This window comes from Astatotilapia calliptera, chromosome 6 (genome assembly GCF_900246225.1).
Source record: "Astatotilapia calliptera chromosome 6, fAstCal1.2, whole genome shotgun sequence".
Taxonomy (NCBI): domain Eukaryota; kingdom Metazoa; phylum Chordata; class Actinopteri; order Cichliformes; family Cichlidae; genus Astatotilapia; species Astatotilapia calliptera.
In genome coordinates, this window is record NC_039307.1 from 1,693,468 (window position 1) to 1,717,002 (window position 23,535).

The 23,535-nt window shown below is 42.1% G+C and overlaps 1 protein-coding gene across 1 annotated transcript in view; it reads right to left on the bottom strand.

Moving 5' to 3' along the window:
• Positions 1-14,238, bottom strand: part of LOC113023552 (hemicentin-2) — a 33,804-nt gene extending 19,566 nt beyond the window's left edge. Inside the window, exons 1-3 of the mRNA XM_026169637.1 lie at positions 14,163-14,238; positions 4,391-4,693; positions 2,337-2,636 (exon numbers count right to left, since the gene is read on the bottom strand). Of these exons, the coding sequence (XP_026025422.1) occupies positions 2,337-2,636; positions 4,391-4,631 (541 nt within the window). The 5' untranslated portion in view covers positions 4,632-4,693; positions 14,163-14,238. The remainder of the gene's footprint in view (positions 1-2,336; positions 2,637-4,390; positions 4,694-14,162) is intronic.
• Positions 14,239-23,535: the final 9,297 nt, after the last annotated feature.

Consider the following 23,535-nt stretch of genomic DNA (forward strand, 5'->3'; position numbering starts at 1 on the left):
TATATATATATATATATATATATATATATATATATATATACACTCAACAAAAATATAAACGCAACACTTTTGTTTTTGCTCCCATTCCCCATGGGATGGACGTAGAGACCTAAAATTCATTCCAGATACACAATATAACCATCCCTCCCAAACAGTGGTCACAAATCAGTCCAAATGTGTGGTAGTGGGCACATCTGCTATATTGAGATAATCCATCTCACCTCACAGGTGTGCCACATCAGGATGCTGATGTGACATCATGAGTAGTGCACAGGTGTACCTCAGACTGCCCACAACAAAAGGCCACCCTGGAATGTGCAGTTTTGTCTCACAGCAAAATGCCACAGATGCCACAAGCAATGAGGGAGCGTGCAATTGGCATGCTGACAGCAGGAATGTCAACCAGATCTGTCGCCCGTGCATTGAATGTTCATTTCTCAACCATAAGCCGTCTCCACAGGCGTTTCAGAGAATATGGCAGCACATCCAACCGGCCTCACAACCGCAGACCTCGTGTAACCACACCAGCCCAGGACCTCCACATCCAGCAGGTTCACCTCCAAGATCGTCTGAGACCAGCCACCCAGACAGCTGCTGGAACAATTGGTTTGCACAACCAAACAATTTCTGCACAAACTGTCAGAAACCGTCTCAGGGACGCTCAACTGCATGCCCGTCGTCCTCATCGGGGTCTTGACCTGACTCCAGCTCGTCGCCGTAACAGACTTGTGTGGGCAAATGGTCACATTCGATGGCGTCTGGCACGTTGGAGAGGTGTGCGCTTCACGGATGAATCATGGTTCACATTGTTCAGGGCAGATGGCAGCTGAGAATGTCCCAGTTCTTGCATGGCCAGCATACTCACCGGACATGTCACCCATTGAGCATGTTCGGGATGTGCTTGACCGGCGTATACGACAGCGTGTACCAGTTCCCACGAATATCCAACAACCTCGCACAGCCATTGAAGTGGAGTGGACCAACATTCCACAGGCCACAATTGACAATCTGATGGACTCCATGCGACGATGTGTTGCACTGCATGAGGCAAATGGTGGTCACACCAGATACTGACCGGTTCTGGGTCCCCAGACCCCCAATAGCGCAAAAAACTGCACATTCCAGGGTGGCCTTTTGTTGTGGGCAGTCTGAGGTACACCTGTGCACTACTCATGATGTCAGATCAGCATCCTGATGTGGCACACCTATGAGGTGGGATGGATTATCTCAATATAGCAGATGTGCCCACTACCACACATTTGGACTGATTTGTGACCACTGTTTGGGAGGGATGGTTATATTGTGTATCTGGAATGAATTTTAGGTCTCTACGTCCATCCCATGGGGAATGGGAGCAGTAACAAAGGTGTTGCGTTTATATTTTTGTTGAGTGTATATATATATATATATATATATATATAATGTGAAATTATTGTGAGTTATGATTCTTTTCCCCACACTGAACCATTACAACCAATTTTAGGGTTCCCCCACCTGCAGAATCCACTTTAAGAAAATAGAGTCTTTTTTTAATGTCCTTCTTTTTCTCTGCTCATGTTCTACATAAATGATTCAAGCTGAGTACTTTTAATAGATTTAAAATTTAGACTGAAATAAAGTTTGTATTCCCATCTACTAATATTGTTCATTATTACAGTAATATAGCGCAAGGCTCAGTTAGCTTTACGTAGCTGTTCTTCAAATAACTAATTTTTACTTTGAGTGCATTTCAGAGCCATTTTTACTTTTACTTGAGTAATTATTTATTTGAGAATTTGAATCAGTTTTTCCTGGAGTATTTTTCAACACTAGTGTCTGTACTTTTGCCTCCTCTGGTTGACCGTAGAATATTTTAGCCAACATCCACAAGACCCAGAACCTCCCTGGCACTCCCATAAGTGTATAAATAAATGTATAAAGCTGTGGAGCTACACAATAGAAACAAGTCAAATTAATTTAGTTTTGAAGTGGAAAGTATTAAATCTGCACTTAGTTCCTGTTCATGAAAAAACTGTTTCATTGACTCAAAAAGGAGAAATTGTATCCGGGTAAGGGTAAAACTCAGCAAATAGATAATTCAGTTTGCACTACTTTGTCTACTTAATTCACTTGAACACATCAACATTTGGCTTTGCAATATATTCATATTTACACATCCAGAAGATAGTGAGTAATTTTAATGTTTTAAGTTTCTGGTGAATGTCTGCTTGCATTTTTTCTAGCTTTACTTTGGTCTCCACTAACTTTGCTATCAGTGTATGTTTACAAGCTACACTAAGACTTTGATATTCTGAACAAAACCCTACAGTCCTCCTCAAAGAACAGAACAAACATACCTGTGCCATGAGCTGGACACCACAGTGTGGAGTTGAGGGTAGCTGTCTCACTACTGACAGGGTTTTCTGCCTTGCAGGTGTAGATGGCTTCATTCTGCCTCTGGATTGTCAGAGGCAGGGTTAGATGGATGGAGATGTCTGGGTTCTTGGTCTGGTTTATCTCCTCCTCTCCTCTGTACCAGGACAGTGTGACATTGGGTGAATTTTTCACTGAACATCTGACAAAGCAGATCCCATCAGTAACCGGCTGTCCTCCTGTGTCAGCTTGAGCTGCAGTGATGTTTGGTACAAAAACAGGATCTGCATGGAAGAAAAGTGTTCTTGTTGAGTTTGTGTTAACTCTGATATAGAGGAGGAGACGTGACATCTGAACAATCCTGATTAAGAAGCCTGTCATTGGAGACATATCATCAAGGATACTGTCGTGCTGTTATATGCACAAGGTACAGTTTACAGCTGTAAACTCTTCTTTTGACTTTTTCTTGACTTGCTGTATCCAAAAGGTTAATTAGTGTAGTACACATATTCAGTGTAATGTCGTGTATCTTTGCATAATAGGAGAAGAAACTTCTTAATTTTTATTTTAGAGTAAAATCACCAAACTGAAAGCTGTTTTTTAAATCAGTTTTAACTCAGTTCTGTTATCTCTTGCAGGCCAATGACTGACACTAAGAGATAATTTGTCACGGCTAGTAGGGCAAGCCGGGTGAAATAAAGGACCCAAGATGTGGGCGGCTTCTGATGCGAGAGAGCTTTATTAAACCAGTAGTGAAACAAGCAGAAACGTAACGGGCATGAAACAAAACCTAAGGACAACCCAAAACTGGGGAAAACTAACAAAACACAGAACTGAAACCTGAAACAGAGATGCAGGGAGACGACACAGAATGATGCAGGAAAAAACACAGACGAACCAGCAACACGCAGGAGAAAACACAGGGCTCAAATACACAAAGGGGCAATCAGGGAATGAGAAAACAGGAGGGAGACACAGCTGGGATGAATTGGACATAAGAGACAAGGGGAAGCGAAACTAGAAACACTGACAATAATAATAATGGATTGGATTTATAAAGTGTTTTTCAAGGCACCCAAGGCGCTTTACAATGCCACTATTCATTCACTCTCACATTCACACACTGGTGGAGGCAGCTACAGTTGTAGCCACAGCTGCCCTGGGGCAGACTGACAGAAGTGAGGCTGCCATATCGCGCCATCGGCCCCTCTGGCCAACACCAGTAGGCGGTAGGGTAAAGTGTCTTGCCCAAGGACACAACGACCAGGACAGAGAGCCCGAGGATCGAACCGGCAACCTTCCGGTTACAGATACGCTTCCCCACCCCCTGAGCCACGGTCGCCCCAAGAGACACGGAGCTTCAAAATAAAACAGGAAACACACCGACTGAACTCTAAACACGCAAACTTGACACAGACTGGGGGAGACAGAACATAGGAACCTGAAACGTGGAACAGGAGGGCACAGAGAACACAAAAGACTAGGGATAATCACAAACAAACCAAAGTAAACAAAACCACAGAATATTAATAAACTTAAACATAAACACAGAGTCCCCAGACTCCGGACCATGACATAATTAGTGTATAATGATGAAATACAGGAATCTGAAAAAGCGCATTAACTGAAGCTTCAGGATGAGAACACATTACTTGTCTTGTGTTTGCTAGTGCCAGCATAAGGCTGCAATAATAGTTTGGCATCTGGGAGATGATACAAAATTTATTTTGATGGTTTACACTGAGGCTTCAAGTTACCAAAAATATCTAATTGTTTACCACAGTATGGTAATATGTTGGTTTGCGTGGCTTTATTTTTGAATGTGTTAAAATAATACAACAACAACAAAGAAAACAAACAATCAAAACAAAACAAATAATTCTAATTAATAAAATGTTCAAAAACGAGTAGGAAGAATCTTTAGCTTATTTATCCCACACCTTTCATGTTGCTCTATTGCATTATTCTGTTTTTACAATAAAAACACAAGCAAGTTCCTCCATTATGAGAGACAAAAGTAAGCTTTTAGGGCACCTACCATAGACGCCAAGAAAATATCTTCTCAGTATGTATGGCTTCTTGTACAGCTTTATCTTGACACAGTAGCCTGCAGCAAGGTTTTTGGTTATACCAATAAAGGTCAGAGCTCCATTCAGTGGGTTCAGCTGCAGAAGATCCTTAAAGTTGTCATTAATAGTGATTACATTATTCTCGCAATAAGCTATCTCCTTTCCATCACAATATTGACCTTCAATCCATTTGACTTGATGGTCTTCCATTTGTTCCTTTAGTCCAGGATTCAGCGTGACATTGTTCCCCTCCAGAACATAAACATGAATATCTGGATTTTTAAAAAGAAATCACAGAAAATATATAAATATTATATTCTTATTAATTTAAGAAAATTCAAGGTAAGTGACAAAATGTATAACACATACCTAGGACAGTGAGGTCAAATATTTGTTTTAGTAATCCTGTTGCTGTCAGGAACTGAGCTGAGAATATTCCCCTATCATTAATAGTGAGGTTTGAGATGGTAATTGATCAAATTTCTGCATCTGTGCTTAGCCTGTTTGTAAATCTGGCTCCATTACAAAGGTGGGAAGTAACAAAGTACTCAAGCAGTTTTTTTCTGACTACTTTCTGCTTTTACTCCCCACATTTTAAACAAATATCTGTACTTTATACTTTAATTTTCAAAACAGGCTTGTTCCTTTAGGTTTAACGCATTATTATTTTGTCACTGCGAGCCTCTAAAAACTCAAATCGATTTGAACCTAAAAGAAACACAAGAAAGACAGTCCTCTTTGTTTATTAATTATTTTTCTGTTTTCTATTTTTTTTTTTTTTTTTTTTTTGACACAACACTGGAACGACTGCAAGTGTCCGTAAGTTGCTCCGAAGAGGAGCAAGCATAATTGGAGTAACGTTTTTTAAGTGTCAGGTAATTGGAAATGCAGCAGCAAACATCACAAACACACAAACTGTTTGTGTGCAGTTTGTCTCACAGTGTGTTGCAGCAGATTCATATGTTCGAATGCTGTTCATAGATTTCAGTTCAGCATTCAACACCATAATCCCCCAACAGCTCACTCAAAAACTGGTCCAGCTGGGGCTCAACACCTCACTGTGCAACTGGCTGTTGGATTTCCTCACCGGAAGACCTCAAGCAGTACGGGTCGGCAGTAACACATCCAGCACCATCATTTTAAACACGGGGGCCCCGCAGGGATGTGTGCTGAGCCCCCTCCTCTTCACTCTGCTGACCCATGACTGCACTCCATCATATAGCTCCAACCTCTTCATCAAGTTTGCGGACGACACAACGGTGGTGGGTCTCATTAGCAACAGGGATGAGACCGACTACAGAAGTGAGGTGAGACGCCTGGCCACGTGGTGTGCTGACAACAATCTCTCTCTGAATGTGGAGAAGACGAAGGAGATTGTTGTGGACTTCAGGAGAATGCACACCCAACATGCTCCTCTGACCATTGACGGAGCGTCTGTGGAGAGAGTGAGCAGCACCAAGTTCTTGGGTGTGCACATCACAGAGGATCTCTCCTGGACGTACAACACCACAGCACTGGCTAAGAAATCACAGCAGCGTCTCTTCTTTCTCCGCAAACTAAGAAGAGCAGGAGCACCAGCCCCCATCATGTACACTTTCTACAGAGGCACCATCGAGAGCATCCTGTCGAGCTGCATCACTGTGTGGTTTGGAGCCTGCAACGCGTCCTGTCATAGAACCCTCCAACGCATAGTGAGAGCTGCAGAGAGGATCATTGGTGTCTCTCTCCCCTCCCTCCAGGACATTTACAGCACCCGTCTCACTAAAAAAGCCCTTTGCATAGCGGCTGATCCCACGCACCCAATGCAAAGCTTCTTCAAGCTGCTGCCGTCGGGGAGGAGACTGCGGAGTCTCCAGGCCAGGACCAGCAGACTGAAGGACAGCTTCATCCATCAGGCTGTCAGGAAGCTTAACTCCCTCCCGATTCTGCCCCCTCTCCCCTCTCTCCTCCACGGTCTCACTGAACTCTGTCACACACACACACACACACACACACACACACACACACACACACACACACACACACACACACTCTCTAACTCACTCACTGGCCTGCACCAGTTACCAGTCACTTTGTGGAGCATTGGACTGCCATTACCTCATAAGACTTTGTTGTTACACTTTCTCTTACCGTACATTACTAAATCTCCATTTGCACTATTTGCCTATTTGCACTACTCTGCCTGGTTTACACTCAATGTCATTTACCCTTACTTGAATATTGTATATTGTATATTGTATAGCTTTCTTGTATACGTAAAATTGTATTGTATTTATTTAAATTTTTACTTTTTAATTATTTTACTTGCACTTTTTAATCACTCTTTTATATTTAAATGTTCATTTGCTATTTCATTTAGGGTTTGAGAGTAACGAAATTTCTATTCTCTGTATGTCCTGTACATGTGGCAGAATTGACAAATAAAGTTGACTTTGACTTTGACTTTGACTAAAGGTCCAGCTGCTGTATTTTATAGGGAAAGAAAAGAAAGAGAGCTAACTTCACTCAGAGATGGAGAAATATAAGAAAGACAGGAGAGAAAGAAGAGATGGTTTGATTCAAAGAGATAGATGCTCATTTAAAGCTCACATGTAAGTCCTCATGTTTTTAAATCACATATTGGGTCTGTATATGTGACATTATGTTTTTTCCATTTTGTGAAACATGCTGCTAATCAAACTGAGGCAGACTAACTGTGTTATTTAAAAAATGCAGGATAAACAGGTTAGTTTGCTGCACTGTGATGGGTTTAAAGTAGAGAACAGTGTGTGACTGACTGATGCACAGTGGCTTTGGTTTCATGGTCACGGCTAGCTTACATCAAGTGTAGCAGAGATTCATTCCCTGAATTCCACCTTCATACCAACTTTACACCATGTAGAAAACAGCCAGCATAAACAGTGTAGTGTCAGCGTAGAGGATGAAATCAGCCAGGACAACTCAAGAAACATCTTCTCACATCTGCTTGAATTCAGTTGTGTACATCCACAAAGAGCAGCAAGTCAGCTGATCACAGCCGGTACACTAAGAAAATCTACTGGAGCTGTCAGTAGAAATTATCATATAGCTTGGGAGTCACTGCACCTAGTGCTCCGATTACCACTAGGACCACTGTTACCTTAGCACTCCTTATATGTATTTGTGTGTACGTACGTGCGTGCATGCATGCATGTGTATGCATGTATATATATGCATATACATGCATATATATATATATATATATATATATATATATATATATATATATATATATATATATATATATATATATATATATATATATATATATATATATAAAAACACCCAGCACGCCCCTGCGGGCGGTTTATCCTTCAAGCTCGGGTCCTCTACCAGAGGCCTGGGAGCTTGAGGGTCCTGCGCAGTATCTTAGCTGTTCCCAGGACTGCGCTCTTCTGGACAGAGATCTCCGATGTTATTCCCGGGATCTGCTGGAGCCACTCGCCTAGCTTGGGAGTCACCGCACCTAGTGCTCCGATTACCACGGGGACCACCGTTACCTTCACCCTCCACATCCTCTCGAGCTCTTCTCTGAGCCCTTGGTATTTCTCCAGCTTCTCGTGTTCCTTCTTCCTGATATTTCTGTCATTCGGAACCGCTACATCGATCACTACAGCCGTCTTCTTCTGTTTGTCTACCACCACTATGTCCGGTTGGTTAGCCACCACCATTTTGTCCGTCTGTATCTGGAAGTCCCACAGGATCTTAGCTCGGTCATTCTCCACCACCCTTGGGGGCATCTCCCATTTTGACCTCGGGACTTCCAGGTTATACTCGGCACAGATGTTCCTGTACACTATGCCGGCCACTTGGTTATGGCGTTCCATGTATGCCTTGCCTGCTAGCATCTTGCACCCTGCTGTTATGTGCTGGATTGTCTCTGGGGCATCTTTACACAGCCTGCACCTGGGGTCTTGCCTGGTGTGATAGACCCCAGCCTCTATGGATCTTGTGCTCAGAGCTTGTTCTTGTGCTGCCATGATTAGTGCCTCTGTGCTGTCTTTCAGTCCAGCTTTGTCCAGCCACTGGTAGGATTTCTGGATATCAGCCACCTCCTCTATCTGCCGGTGGTACATACCGTGCAGGGGCCTGTCCTTCCATGATGGTTCCTCGTCTCCCTCCTCTTTCTTGGGTTTCTGCTGCCTGAGGTATTCACTGAGCACTCGGTCAGTTGGGGCCATCTTCCCAATGTATTCTTGGATGTTCGTTGTCTCATCCTGGACTGTGGTGCTGACACTCACCAGTCCCCGGCCCCCTTCCTTCCGCTTAGCGTACAGCCTCAGGGTGCTGGACTTGGGGTGAAACCCTCCATGCATGGTAAGGAGCTTTCTTGTCTTTATGTCAGTGGCTTCTATCTCCTCCTTTGGCCAGCCTATTACCCCAGCAGGGTACCTGATCACGGGTAGGGCGTACGTGTTGATGGCCCGGATCTTGTTCTTACCATTCAGCTGACTCCTCAGGACTTGCCTGACCCTCTGCAGGTACTTGGTGGTTGCAGCTTTTCTAGCGGCCTCTTCATGGTTCCCATTCGCCTGCGGGATCCCCAAGTACTTGTAACTGTCCTCTATGTCTGCAATGTTGCCTTCTGGTAGTTCAATCCCCTCAGTTCTGACTACCTTCCCTCTCTTTGTTACCATCCGGCTACACTTCTCCAGTCCGAACGACATTCCAATGTCATTGCTGTATAGCCTGGTAGTGTGGATCAGTGAATCGATGTCTCGTTCACTCTTGGCATACAGCTTGATGTCCTCCATGTACAGGAGGTGGCTGACAACTGCTCCGTTCCGTAGTCGGTATCCGTAGCCAGTCTTGTTAATGATCTCACTGAGGGGGTTCAGGCCTATGCAGAACAGCAGTGGGGACAGAGCATCTCCTTGGTAGATCCCGCACTTGATGGTGACTTGTGCTATGGGCTTGGAGTTGGCCTCTAGTGTTGTACGCCACATCCCCATTGAGTTCCTGATGAAGGCTCTTAGGGTCCCATTGATCTTGTACAATTCTAGGCATTCCAGTATCCAGCTGTGGGGCATTGAGTCATAGGCCTTCTTGTAATCAATCCAGGCAGTGCACAGGTTGGTCAGTCTGGTCTTGCAGTCTTGGCTGACTGTTCTGTCTACCAGTAGCTGGTGTTTTGCGCCTCTGGTATTCTTGCCAATTCCTTTCTGTGTCCCGCTCATGTATTGACCCATGTGCCTGTTCATCTTAGCCGATATGATGCCTGACAGGAGCTTCCATGTAGTACTGAGGCAGGTTATTGGTCGGTAGTTGGAGGGGACCGGTCCCTTCTTGGGGTCCTTGGGGATCAGGACCGTCCGACCTTCGGTTAGCCATTCCGGGTGTCTCTCGTTAACTAGCAGCTGGTTCATTTGTGCTGCCAGACGCTCGTGGAGTGCAGTCAGCTTCTTTAGCCAGTAGGCGTGAACCATGTCAGGCCCTGGTGCTGTCCAACTCTTCATACTGGAGACCCTTTCTTGGATATCTGCCACTGTGATGGTTACTGGACCCTGTTCAGGGAGGTCGCTGTGGTCTGCCCTCAGATCCTCTAGCCACTGAGCATTGCCGTTATGGGTTGCATCCTTCTCCCATATGCTCTTCCAGTATTGCTCCGTCTCCAGCCTTGGTGGTGCTGTTCTCTTATTGTTCCCTTGCCACTGAGAGTACACCTCAGTGGCAAGAGAGTACATATATATATACATATATATATATTTATTTATTTATTTATTTTTTTAATATATATAAAAAACACCCAGCACGCCCCTGCGGGCGGTTTATCCTTCAAGCTCGGGTCCTCTACCAGAGGCCTGGGAGCTTGAGGGTCCTGCGCAGTATCTTAGCTGTTCCCAGGACTGCACTCTTCTGGACAGAGATCTCCGATGTTATTCCCGGGATCTGCTGGAGCCACTCGCCTAGCTTGGGAGTCACCGCACCTAGTGCTCCGATTACCACGGGGACCACCGTTACCTTCACCCTCCACATCCTCTCGAGCTCTTCTCTGAGCCCTTGGTATTTCTCCAGCTTCTCGTGTTCCTTCTTCCTGATGCTGCTGTCATTGGGAACCGCTACATCGATCACTACGGCCGTCTATATATATATATATATATATATATATATATATATATATATATATTGAACATTAAGAATATCTGAATCATCGTCTTGCAGGAGTGTTCGTTTTGGAGAGCTCTGAAGGGGTGCCTGGAAGTTCAAAGGGTGGTAAGGGTCATCCTTTAGGCAGAGAGATTTCCACAGTGTGCAAGATGCTAGCAGGCAAGGCATACATGGAACGCCATAACCAAGTGGCCGGCATAGTGTACAGGAACATCTGTGCCGAGTATAACCTGGAAGTCCCGAGGTCAAAATGGGAGATGCCCCCAAGGGTGGTGGAGAATGACCGAGCTAAGATCCTGTGGGACTTCCAGATACAGACGGACAAAATGGTGGTGGCTAACCAACCGGACATAGTGGTGGTAGACAAACAGAAGAAGACGGCCGTAGTGATCGATGTAGCGGTTCCGAATGACAGCAATATCAGGAAGAAGGAACACGAGAAGCTGGAGAAATACCAAGGGCTCAGAGAAGAGCTCGAGAGGATGTGGAGGGTGAAGGTAACGGTGGTCCCCGTGGTAATCGGAGCACTAGGTGCGGTGACTCCCAAGCTAGGCGAGTGGCTCCAGCAGATCCCAGGAACAACATCGGAGATCTCTGTCCAGAAGAGCGCAGTCCTGGGAACAGCTAAGATACTGCGCAGGACCCTCAAGCTCCCAGGCCTCTGGTAGAGGACCCGAGCTTGACGGATAAACCGCCCGCAGGGGCGTGCTGGGTGTTATATATATATATATATATACGTATATATACAGGGAGTGCAGAATTATTAGGCAAATGAGTATTTTGTCCACATCATCCTCTTCATGTATGTTGTCTTACTCCAAGCTGTATAGGCTCGAAAGCCTACTACCAATTAAGCATATTAGGTGATGTGCATCTCTGTAATGAGAAGGGGTGTGGTCTAATGACATCAACACCCTATATCAGGTGTGCATAATTATTAGGCAACGTCCTTTCCTTTGGCAAAATGGGTCAAAAGAAGGACTTGACAGGCTCAGAAAAGTCAAAAATAGTGAGATATCTTGCAGAGGGATGCAGCAGTCTCAAAATTGCAAAGCTTCTGAAGCGTGATCATCGAACAATCAAGCGTTTCATTCAAAATAGTCAACAGGGTCGCAAGAAGCGTGTGGAAAAACCAAGGCGCAAAATAACTGCCCATGAACTGAGAAAAGTCAAGCGTGCAGCTGCCAAGATGCCACTTGCCACCAGTTTGGCCATATTTCAGAGCTGCAACATCACTGGAGTGCCCAAAAGCACAAGGTGTGCAATACTCAGAGACATGGCCAAGGTAAGAAAGGCTGAAAGACGACCACCACTGAACAAGACACACAAGCTGAAACGTCAAGACTGGGCCAAGAAATATCTCAAGACTGGTTTTTCTAAGGTTTTATGGACTGATGAAATGAGAGTGAGTCTTGATGGGCCAGATGGATGGGCCCGTGGCTGGATTGGTAAAGGGCAGAGAGCTCCAGTCCCACTCAGACGCCAGCAAGGTGGAGGTGGAGTACTGGTTTGGGCTGGTATCATCAAAGATGAGCTTGTGGGGCCTTTTCGGGTTGAGGATGGAGTCAAGCTCAACTCCCAGTCCTACTGCCAGTTTCTGGAAGACACCTTCTTCAAGCAGTGGTACAGGAAGAAGTCTGCATCCTTCAAGAAAAACATGATTTCCATGCAGGACAATGCTCCATCACACGCGTCCAAGTACTCCACAGCGTGGCTGGCAAGAAAGGGTATAAAAGAAGAAAAACTAATGACATGGCCACCTTGTTCACCTGATCTGAACCCCATTGAGAACCTGTGGTCCATCATCAAATGTGAGATTTACAAGGAGGGAAAACAGTACACCTCTCTGAACAGTGTCTGGGAGGCTGTGGTTGCTGCTGCACGCAATGTTGATGGTGAACAGATCAAAACACTGACAGAATCCATGGATGGCAGGCTTTTGAGTGTCCTTGCAAAGAAAGGTGGCTATATTGGTCGCTGATTTGTTTTTGTTTTGTTTTTGAATGTCAGAAATGTATATTTGTGAATGTGGAGATGTTATATTGGTGTCACTGGTAAAAATCAATAATTGAAATGGGTATATATTTGTTTTTGTTAAGTTGCCTAATAATTATGCACAGTAATAGTCACCTGCACACACAGATATCCCCCTAAAATAGCTCAAACTAAAAACAAACTAAAAACTACTTCCAAAAACATTCAGCTTTGATATTAATGAGTTTTTTTGGTCCATTGAGAACATGGTTGTTGTTCAATAATAAAATTATTCCTCAAAAATACAACTTGCCTAATAATTCTGCACTCCCTGTATTTAACAATAGCAGTAAAATAATTTCCCTGCTCTCCACACGCCTCACCTGCGACTGATTCATCCACCAGCTGCCGTTAATCATCCGCCATCTTAGGCAGGACTATTTAATGGTGTGGCTGAGTGACAGACAGCACTGGAGTATTGCATTAAGCCTGGTAGTATCCACGAACCGTTCGCGTTGCAAAGTGTTGTCAGCTCAATTAAGTGATTAACTGTTTGCTGTTCTGTTTGCAGCTAGGAACAGGGACGGAGGAGATTCATGAGCACAAGGAGACACCTGGAGGAGGAACGGATATTCGCTACCACGCACAGTCAGAGCACGGGAAGGAGGACATGATTAACCACTGTTTTGCACATTGAACTATTGTCAACCTTTTTTCACTGTAAATAAACACACTGCTTTGCATTCAGAGCTCCGTGCCTGAGTCCACTCTATCTCCAACCGTGACACTAACAGACCAGAAGAATTAAGTAAAATAGGTATTGAACCTCAATTCAGAAGGAAGGTCAGTTCATGGATACAAAATATCAACTAAGAAGTTAAAAACAGCAGTAAAATTAATAAGATTAGATGGAACAAGGGTATAAACTGGTCGGGAAAGCCAGGTTAAATAAGTAAGCTTTCAGTCTTGATTTGAGACTTGCCTAATAATTCTGCACTCCCTGTATATATACATATATATACGTATATATACATATATATACACACATATATGTACGTATATATATGTATATATACGTATATATATGTGTGTATATATATGTATATATACATATATATACGTATATATATGTATATATATATGTATATACATATATACGTATATATATGTGTGTATATATATGTATATATACGTATATATATGTATATATACATATATATACGTATATATATGTGTGTATATATATGTATATATACGTATATATACATATATACACATTTTCCTTCTTTTTCTTCAGGTTAAAGCTGAGTATAATTAGATTCAACCTTAATTAGATATAATTATGGTTCAGCTAGCGTTGCACAAAAATAGAAACATCCTGCAAGAGCTACTTTTACTTTCTTACTTTGAGTAGATTTCAGAACCTGGACTTTTTTTTTTTTACTTTTACTTGAGTAAAGAAGTTGAAGCAGTACTTCAACTTTTAATGGAGTATTTTATAGTAGTAGTATTTGTACTTCTGCCTAAGTACAGAGTATCTGTGCTTTTGCCAACTCTATTCCATTGACACGAGTGGATTGTTCATTGGTTACCATGGTAACTGTTATTTCAGGGGAACATAGTACCAAAGATAATTCTTACTTTGAGGCCATGTTTCATTATTGTGTAAAGTCCCAGTCTCTCCAGCATTCTTGACTACTTTTAGGTCTTCAGTAGAGACAAAGACTGAAAAAAAGAATCAACAAAAATGTAGATCAGCATACCAAACTAAGAGTCAGCATTAATAAAATGCAGAGGATTTTTTTGCCTTTCCATCCATCTATCCATCTGTTACCAGGCCAAACAAAAGGTATTACCTCTCTGTCATGGCTGCGGCAGCAGACGTGTGGAGTGGTAAGAGAAGGACCCATGTGCAGACACAGACTTAACTGCGAGTAAGCTTTATTTACAAACTGAGAGATTGCAAAAAGGAGCGAAGACAGTCAAGGAAAAAACTAAGAAAAACCTAAACTGGGAAGACAAACTATACAAACCAGAAACTAGGGGTGGGTTTTGATAATCGATTTATCAATTAAAATCGATTCTAGCTTGGATAACGTGATATCGATTCATTAAAATCCTGAATCAATTTTTAAATATAAATTTATTTTGCCCGAAACGCCAGAATCTCAGGTTAAACCTCACAAAATTTCAACAACCACCAAACAGCTAAGACAGTAAATGAGAGCAGGAACACGGATTCTGCACAAAGGCTAAACTCAAAGCTCGGAGCCGCCGACGGATCAGAATCAGTGAGATGTGGCTTTCTCACCCGACGGCACGGACACAGTCGGGGCTGAAAGCAGACAGCTCACTGATTCTGATGTTTCGGCGGGTCCGCGCTTTGTGTTTACCTCCTCTTTGCGCCGATTCTGAAGCTGCAGGTTTTTATCTCCCTCCAAACAATATTGACTGAACCAGCAGCAAAAGAAGCAGCAAACTACGCTTCACATAAACATCGTCATGAATTCACTCTGACTTTTGCTGTTTTGCTTCCAACACGATTAAAAATAAAAAATAAAAATCACACTTCATGCACAGCTCTCTGCTGCCGGACACTGTTTTTTTTTTTTTTTTTTTACTTACTTCCGAAAAGAAAGCCTCATTTCTGCTGTTCAATACTGAACAAATTTAAACTTTTTAAAATTAAAAACACTGTGTTTTAAAACACTGTGTCTCTAATCAGACCTCTGTAACTTTTCTAGGCTTCACTTCAGCAGCATCAGGTAATGTTCACATGTTGATTAGTGGTTTTCTTTCATTTTTGATCTACTGCAGAATATTTTTATAAAATCCCAGGCCAGGAAAGTCGCCTTCATGTTTTTCTGTGTTTTATCCTCAGTTACTTCAAAGGCATCTGCTGTGATGTTCACACCTTTGATAAAGTCTCGCAAGTGTCAGTTTTCTTTTTATAAATATAAAAATATGGAAATGTACTGATACATATGGGGCGCCGTTTGTAAACTGAAACATGCTGAAATTAACGGCAACAGTTTTCCACATTTAGCTCTAAATCTTACAAAAACATGTTTTTTCAAGTCATTTTTTACAACATTTATTAAAATATTTGTACATTTATATATTTAAAACAACATTTTAAATGTTAAATCTAAATGCTACGGGAAACGAAATATTTAGCTATTATGCACACTTATTGTACGGGTCAACGGAAATACCAAAATAAAGTTTCAAGAAAACCTCCCGCACTAAAGTGTGCCAGTCGTGGTCACGTTGTGTGTTTGCGCTCCTCTCATGGTCACTTTTGACTGCCATGAGCTGCTTCACCTATTCCCTACCAGCATGTCCAGCGATTTAGCTGAAAACATTGGAAGAGCCGTTTTGTCAGCCATCCAACGATTCAGCGGTAGTGCACCCTCAACTTCACAAATGCCGCAGCACTTGGTAAGTTTATTGTATAGCATTTTGGACGGGTTGATAGCAGTGTTAGCAAAACTAGCAAAGCTAAATTACTTAGCTAGTCCTCAATTATTTCATTTGGTAGGCAGCAGACAGAGATCGAACATCATACAACTCTATTTATTTATTTGGTAGGTAACAGTCGTTCTTGATGTAAATGTTTCCTTAGGAATCCAGCAACGCACCCGGACCAAGTAGACCTGCCGTCTCCACTGGGATACCATACCGCTCGGTAGGCCTCCTTACACATATCATTTAGCTGACTGGTTTTGATATACAGTCAGGTTCATAAATATTTGGATACAGACACATTTTCTAATGTTGCATCTGTACATTACCAGAATGAATTAAAAATGAAACGACTCCAATGCAGTTGAAGTGCAGACTTTCAGTTTTAATTCAATGGGTTGGACAAAATGATTGCATAAAAATGTGAGGGGGAAAAATCATTTCAGAGGCTCTAAAGTAATTAGACAAATTAAATAACTGAAAATAAAATGATCATTTCTATTACTTTATTCAAAACCCTTTGTTGGCAATGACAGCCTGAAGTCTTGAAGTCATGGACACCACCAGATGCTGGCATTCCTCCTTACTAAGGCTCTGCCAGGCCTTTACTGCATTGGCTTTCAGTTGCTGTTTGTTTGTTGGCCTTTCTGTCCTAAATTTAGTCTTCAACAACTGAAATGTATGCTCAATTGGGTTAAAATCCAGTGACTGACTTGGCCATTCAAGTATATTCTATTTCTTTACTTTAATAAAGTCACGGGGTGCTTTGACTGTATGTTTTGGGTCATCTTCCATCTTTATTATTAAATGCTGCCCAATCAATGTGACTACTTTTAGCTGGACTTAAGCAGACAAGTATGTCTCTGAACACATTCAGCTGCTTCAGTCCTGTGTCACATATTCAGTAAACACTACCAGTGCCACTGGCAGCCATGCACGCCCAAACCATCACACTGCCTCTGCCATGTTTTACAGATGATGTGGTATGCTTTGGATCATGAGCCGCTGCTGGTGTTTGAAGCTCTGGATTCTGGGACTGTTGGAAAAGGTAAAACATTGTCATTAAAACCTTTTTACTGTTTTGTTTTTGTTACTCGTCATTGTAGCTTGCTGTTAATGCTGTGCTAAAAATAACAGTTAGCTATGTTAGAAACGTTAGCCGTTGACGTTAACGCAATTTAGTATCCGGTATACATAAACTGTTTTCCTAACAAAACCACTGTTATAATTAAGTGAAGGTGCTACCAACTAATTTGAACCTTTGGCTTCTAAAGTATGTGGTTCAATTGCGTGCTGTGTACATAAGGTAATGTCACTAGACCGATATTAAAATTTATAATATTGTTAAAGTCACTAAAATGGCGCCTGAAGCCTGTTGTGATGTGAGCTGTGTCTGCTCTAGAAACTCAGAAATTCAGTAGAGCTGAGCCTTACATTAAATACTCACATGAGCCCGTACTGAATTCTGTAAGAGCTGTATAAAATACACTGTCCCAGTCCTGCATCCCGCCGTGCCTAAAGTCAGCCACAATTGTCCCACTGCCAAAGCGTACTAACATTAGCAGCCTCAACGACTACCGACCAGTTGCTCTAACACCTGTTATAATGAAGTGCTTCGAGAAACTGGTCCGACGTCACATCATGTCCTGCCTGCCACCCACACTCGACCCGCTCCAGTTCGCATACAGAGCTAACAGATAAACTGAAGATGCCATTGCTACAACGCTCCACACCACCATCTCTCACCTGGAAGTGCAGGGCCGTTACGCCAGGCTGCTCTTTGTTGACTTTAGCTCTGCTTTCAATACGATACTCCCGGACAGACTAATAGATAAACTGCTGGAAATTGGACTTCCTTCCACCACCTGCCGCTGGATCAGAGACTTCCTCTCAGACCGTGTACAGAGAGTTAGCGTGGGGCCTCATCTTTCCTCAGCCCTCAGCCTCAACACCGGCTCTCCACAAGGCTGTGTACTGAGTCCCCTACTGTACACTCTGTACACACATGACTGTGTTAGTTCCCACCCAGACAACACAGTCATCAAGTTTGCAGATGATACCACCGTGGTGGGGCTCATCTCAGGGGGAGATGAGACGGCGTACAGAGCTGAAGTTCAGAGGCTGTCAGATTGGTGTGCAGACAACAACCTGGACCTCAATACCACCAAGACAAAAGAACTGGTAGTTGACTTCAGAAGGAGGAAGTCCGAGCTGCAGCCTGTCAGCATCAACGGGGAGTGCGTGGAAAGGGTCTCCAGTTTCAAGTTTCTGGGTGTGCACATAGACACAGACCTCCAATGGAGCTCTAACACCTCTGCGGTCTTAAAGAAGGCCCAACAGCATCTCCACTTTCTGAGAATCCTCAGAAAAATGGACCTGAAGAAGGAGCTGCTGACCGTCTTCTACCGCTGCTCCATTGAAAGTGTGCTGACATATTGCATCGGTGTGTGGTTCTCCAGCTGCACCACAGCACACAGAAAGGCACTCCAGAGGGTCATCAATATAGCCCAAAAAATCATTGGACATCCTCTTCCCTCCCTGAAGGACCTGTACAGCACTCGCTGTCTCCAGAGGGCACACAGCATCCTACGGGACTGCACACACCCAGGACACCGGGTGTTTAAGCTGCTGCCGTCTGGCAGGAGGTTCAGGCTGCTGAGGTCCCGAACAAATAGACTCAAGGACAGCTGTTACAACAGGGCAACAGCCCTGATCAATGTAAATAGCTGACCTGACTGGATACCTCCCTGGACTTTTTAGGGGGAGGTAACAATGTTTAAAACAATAGCAATAATAATATTTATATTTATAACAAGGTGCAATAATAATTAATGTGCAATAATAACAGTGTGCAATACACATACACTTATTCTTCTTTTTTATACTAAGTTAATATACTGTGTTGTGTTGTTTGTTACGTTGTGATGTGTCGCATCGTGTCGTGTTGTGTTATATGTAGTGCCGACGTAGGACAGTTTTTCCAATTTCATTGTACTACTGTACTATGTATGACTGTGCAATGTCAATAAAGGGTTATGTATCTTATCTTATCTTATAAGTGTTTTGAATCAATAAAAATGTGACACACGAGAAGGTGTGTCTTTGACTGTTACTGAATAACTTATTTTCGGACTAGTTGAGAAGTTTTGCTCCAGTCATTTGATGTTACCAAGACAGATGTCCTTTTGTAATATAGTTAAATTTTCTTTGTACATTTCATTTATCCACCATCGTACATTAAGCCAAGAAGAGGTAGTTATACTAACAAGTCGTATCAACGCTGGGCCAAAGTTCAGCACGTGGTTAAAGTTTGTAATCCAGCCAGGGTGTAAATATCACTCAGCAGCCAGTCGTAGAGCTGAAGCAGGTAGCATCAACACGTACATCTACTCTACCCGGCTTAAATCACAAGAGCACCTCTAACCAAAAAGTTGTAGATTTTTCTTGTTTGCACAAATTAATCCAGATTCACATTAATTGTGTTCACAGCTCCAACAAAATGAGGAAGAGAAGGAGGATAAACAAAATTAGGTTGAATTAAAATTGGATGGAAGGCGAGGACAAGGAGAAGGAAGCTTAGGATGAGGAGGAAGAGAAGCAGCAGGAGCATCTTTAGGGATCCCTATGATGTCATTGAGGTTTGTTTCATTAATATGGTCCTCTCACAAAGAAAGATGACTTGTTTTAGTTCACCTACTTCCTGTATTACATAGTGATGTGCAAAATGTTGTGAAAAACCATGGAGCAGGTACGTATAGTGTGTCTGCAGGTAAATGAACATCAAATCTCTCACACTAAAATCTGTATTATACTTTTAGTCTTAAGACCATGTGTTGTATATTTATCACCCTTGTGATAAAACCCATGTCAGCCTTTGGTTTATGGACTTTGTATTTAGAAGCCTCAACATTTGCTTTATTGCTATGTTGGTTTTTGTGAGCCTTTTAAGACCATATTAGGACGAGGGATCAGAATCTGGAGTCATGCACACTATTGTTTCATTTAGTGTGTATCTATAAAATTCATACAGCAGAACCAAGTTGTGCCTTGAAAACAGGAACGTTGTCTGCATAGAGGAGAACCATTGACCCTTGTTTTCTCTCTCTCAGCTTCTTGTCTCAGAGGGGAGGGGTTCGAAGCACAAAGAGAGGAACTTGTCGTTTGGTTGGCTGATATGGATATCCACCTGAGTGAGGTTGACCAGCTGCCAGGAAACACCTGAGAAAAACTGAAACAACTGCAGCTGTGGGGTTGTTTAGATATGACGTATATTTGATATGATACATACGTCAGAGACATTATCCTAAACTGGACTAACAAAGGACCATGAGCCCAACATTAAACTTACCTTACATAGCGTAAGGCTGAAGTTCATTGATAATTTTAATCATAAACTTGTTGTTGAAATATTTTTACTGAACATGCAAACATCTGCTGATGAAAATGTGTTGATTTATTGGTCTGTTATGAAGCTATTGCTATTTCTAATGTGTTTTATCACTTTCTGATGTTTTATTAATTAAACAATGCATGTATTATTTGTTGTGTTATCTGTAGATATAGTATTTATATATATATTTATTTATTTATAGTATAGTAAAAATGTTTAATTATTACTGTTTTAATGACTAATATGTGACATGTATTAGTAGTTGATAGGTTTGTAGCTTGAACCTATTCGCTGGAACGTTAAAGACAATATAATTACACAGCAAGCAAGACTCGAAGTAGGCAAAGTTCTTCTCGTTACTCATGCATGAGGGAGACCTGAAGGGAGCCAAGTGTCGTTCCACCACTTGACCTCCATCAGACTCTCAGCCAGGTTCCCCATAGCACTCCTTTTATTGTGGTTACATGAATATGCATAGGGTCATTAACATATAACATCTTACATAGGTATACATGTGAACAAAGAATACTGTGTGTGTGTGTGTGTGTGTGTGTGTGTGTGTGTGTGTGTGTGTGTGTGTGTGTGTGTGTGTGTGTGTGTGGCACTGCAGATCAAAGGGTCATATAACATGAAAGCACAAAAGCAAACATCCTTAGTCAGGAAGGGGGTAGTCTCACCCTAGATGCTTCACCCTAGATAACACGGTGAGGAAGTCCAGCAGTTCATCTAAACAAAAAGCACTTAGACTAAAACAGACGTAGCTACGTTAATCCTACCGTAAAACAATAAGACAAGGTACGACCTCTCTCATGCTCCTAGGATGTGGGTGTGGAATACACACCAAGCCTTTGTAGCTTGTTAAAGATCACACAGCCTATCACTACACAATTGATTATACACCTCTAAGCATATATGGTTAAATATTTCTAAGCATAAATGACAATCAACAATACAAAACCTAACAGTAGTGATGTTGTGCTGAGGGTTAAAATGCCTTTTTGTCTTTTGGTATATTACGAAATGGCAATAAACCATTAATATATATCTATGCTGTGCTCGTATTTATTTTACCCTACTCAAATTCAATTATATGATACATTTTATTTTGAAAGATTTAAAATGGTTTTTTAAAAAACCATTTGAAGGACCTTTTTAAAAAAGGTTCTTTGAAAAACCATTAAAGGTGCCCCAAAGAACCATTTCTTGATGGTTCTTTGGGGCACCTTTAAAGGTTCTTCAATGAACCACTGAAAGAAATGGTTCTTCAAAGAACCATTGTTTGAAAGGTTCTTTGTGGCACCAAAAAAGGTTCTTCTATGGCATCAGTCTAAAGAACCACTTTTGGTTCCAGTTGGCACCTTTATTTTTCTGAGTGCAGGGATACAAAAACCTGCACAGGTAAACATTTTATATTGCAGTGCAGAAATATTTATTGTCTAAAAAGTGAGTCTGTTCCCTTATTGTAATTTGATTAATTTGATTAATTAATATTTCACTTTTAGCAGGTGTAAACAGTTTTTAGTGCAGCCATGTGTCTCTGTGTTACCAGTGATTTGGTGCAACTGTATTTGATTTTATGTAGAACATGCTTTCTTTTCCCTCAGGAGGAACCAGAAGAGCTGTCTGATAGTGACTTTGAAAGTCCAGTCTGCCAGAAAAAGACAAGGTGTGTGACGTGAATGAAACCTAGTGAGGTTCTAAGCTCAATGACCAGTTAGATTTTGTTACTGCAGTGAGTAATAATTGGGGGGGGGGGGGGGGGGGGGGGGGGTGAGAGCATCATTAAGTTGTCTGATTTTAATGTTTACAGATCATCACAGGTGATTACAGCCAAGGAGGAATATGTGCTCAACTTTCACTTGAACTAATATAAGGATACATAAAGGCTCTGTTAACATTATGAAGCAAGTCATGCTGACCTTCTTTCCTTTATTCAGTGCATCATGCGTTGCCTACAACACCAGGTGAAAGTGAAGCCAAACATCAGGAAACAGGGCTGCACTCAGGAGAGTGAAAATGAGGGACAGGCAGAGGGACAGCAGATGTTTCCATATAATGTGGCAGAATTTGTGTAAACTGTTGTCTAGGGGTTAAAGAAATCCATGACAATTGATCAATGGTCATGAGAATTTGCATAATTAAGTTTAAGGCACTGACCTCCCAGCCCATTGTTCCTTCAAATGTACCGTTTATAAGATTGAAACCTGCAGTCAGCTGAGACTGAAGACGTCACCTGGATGATGACGAAACGTTTCTCCCACAAAACGCTACGTCCAGATGAACAGAATCAACTTTTGGAGACTAGCTAAGTAATTTAGCTTTGCTAGTTTTGCTAACACTGCTATCAACCTGTCCAAAATGCTATACAATAAACTTACCAAGTGCTGCGGCATTTGTGAGGTTGAGGGTGCACTACCGCTGAATCGTTGGATGGCCGACAAAACGGCTCCTCCAATGTTTTCAGCTAAATCGCTGGACATGCTGGTAGGGAATAGGTGAAGCAGCTCATGGCAGTGAAAAGTGACCATGAGAGGAGCGCAGACACACAACGTGACCACGACTGGCACACTTTAGCGCGGGAGGTTTTCTTGAAACTTTATTTTGGTATTTCCGTTGACCCGTACAATAAGTGTGCATAATAGCTAAATATTTAGTTTCCCGTAACATGTAGAATTAACATTTAGATTTAAATATAATATTTAGATTTAACATTTAGATTTAATGTTTAACATTTAGATTTAACATTTAAAATTGTGTTTTAACTATGAATAGTTACAAATATTGTACTAAATGTTGTAAAAAATGACTTGTTTTGAGTTAAATGTGGAAAAATGTTACCGGTAATTTCAGCATGTTTCACTTTACAAACGGTGCCCCATAGATACGTGATCAGAATTATAATATTTCTGACCGAGGCAAAATTTCCCCAAATAAAATCGAATAGAGTCGGGACCTTGTGAATCGGAATCGAATCGATTCTAGAAATCGAATTTCTACCGAATTTCCCAGAGGATCCCACCCCAGGGATTAATAAAGTTTTATCTTATCTTTTATCTTAAATCAGTGACGATACCCAGCCCTACCAGAAACGCAGACAGAACACGAGGAATGACAGGCAGAATACTACGCAGACATACCAGTAACAAGCAGAAGAACACA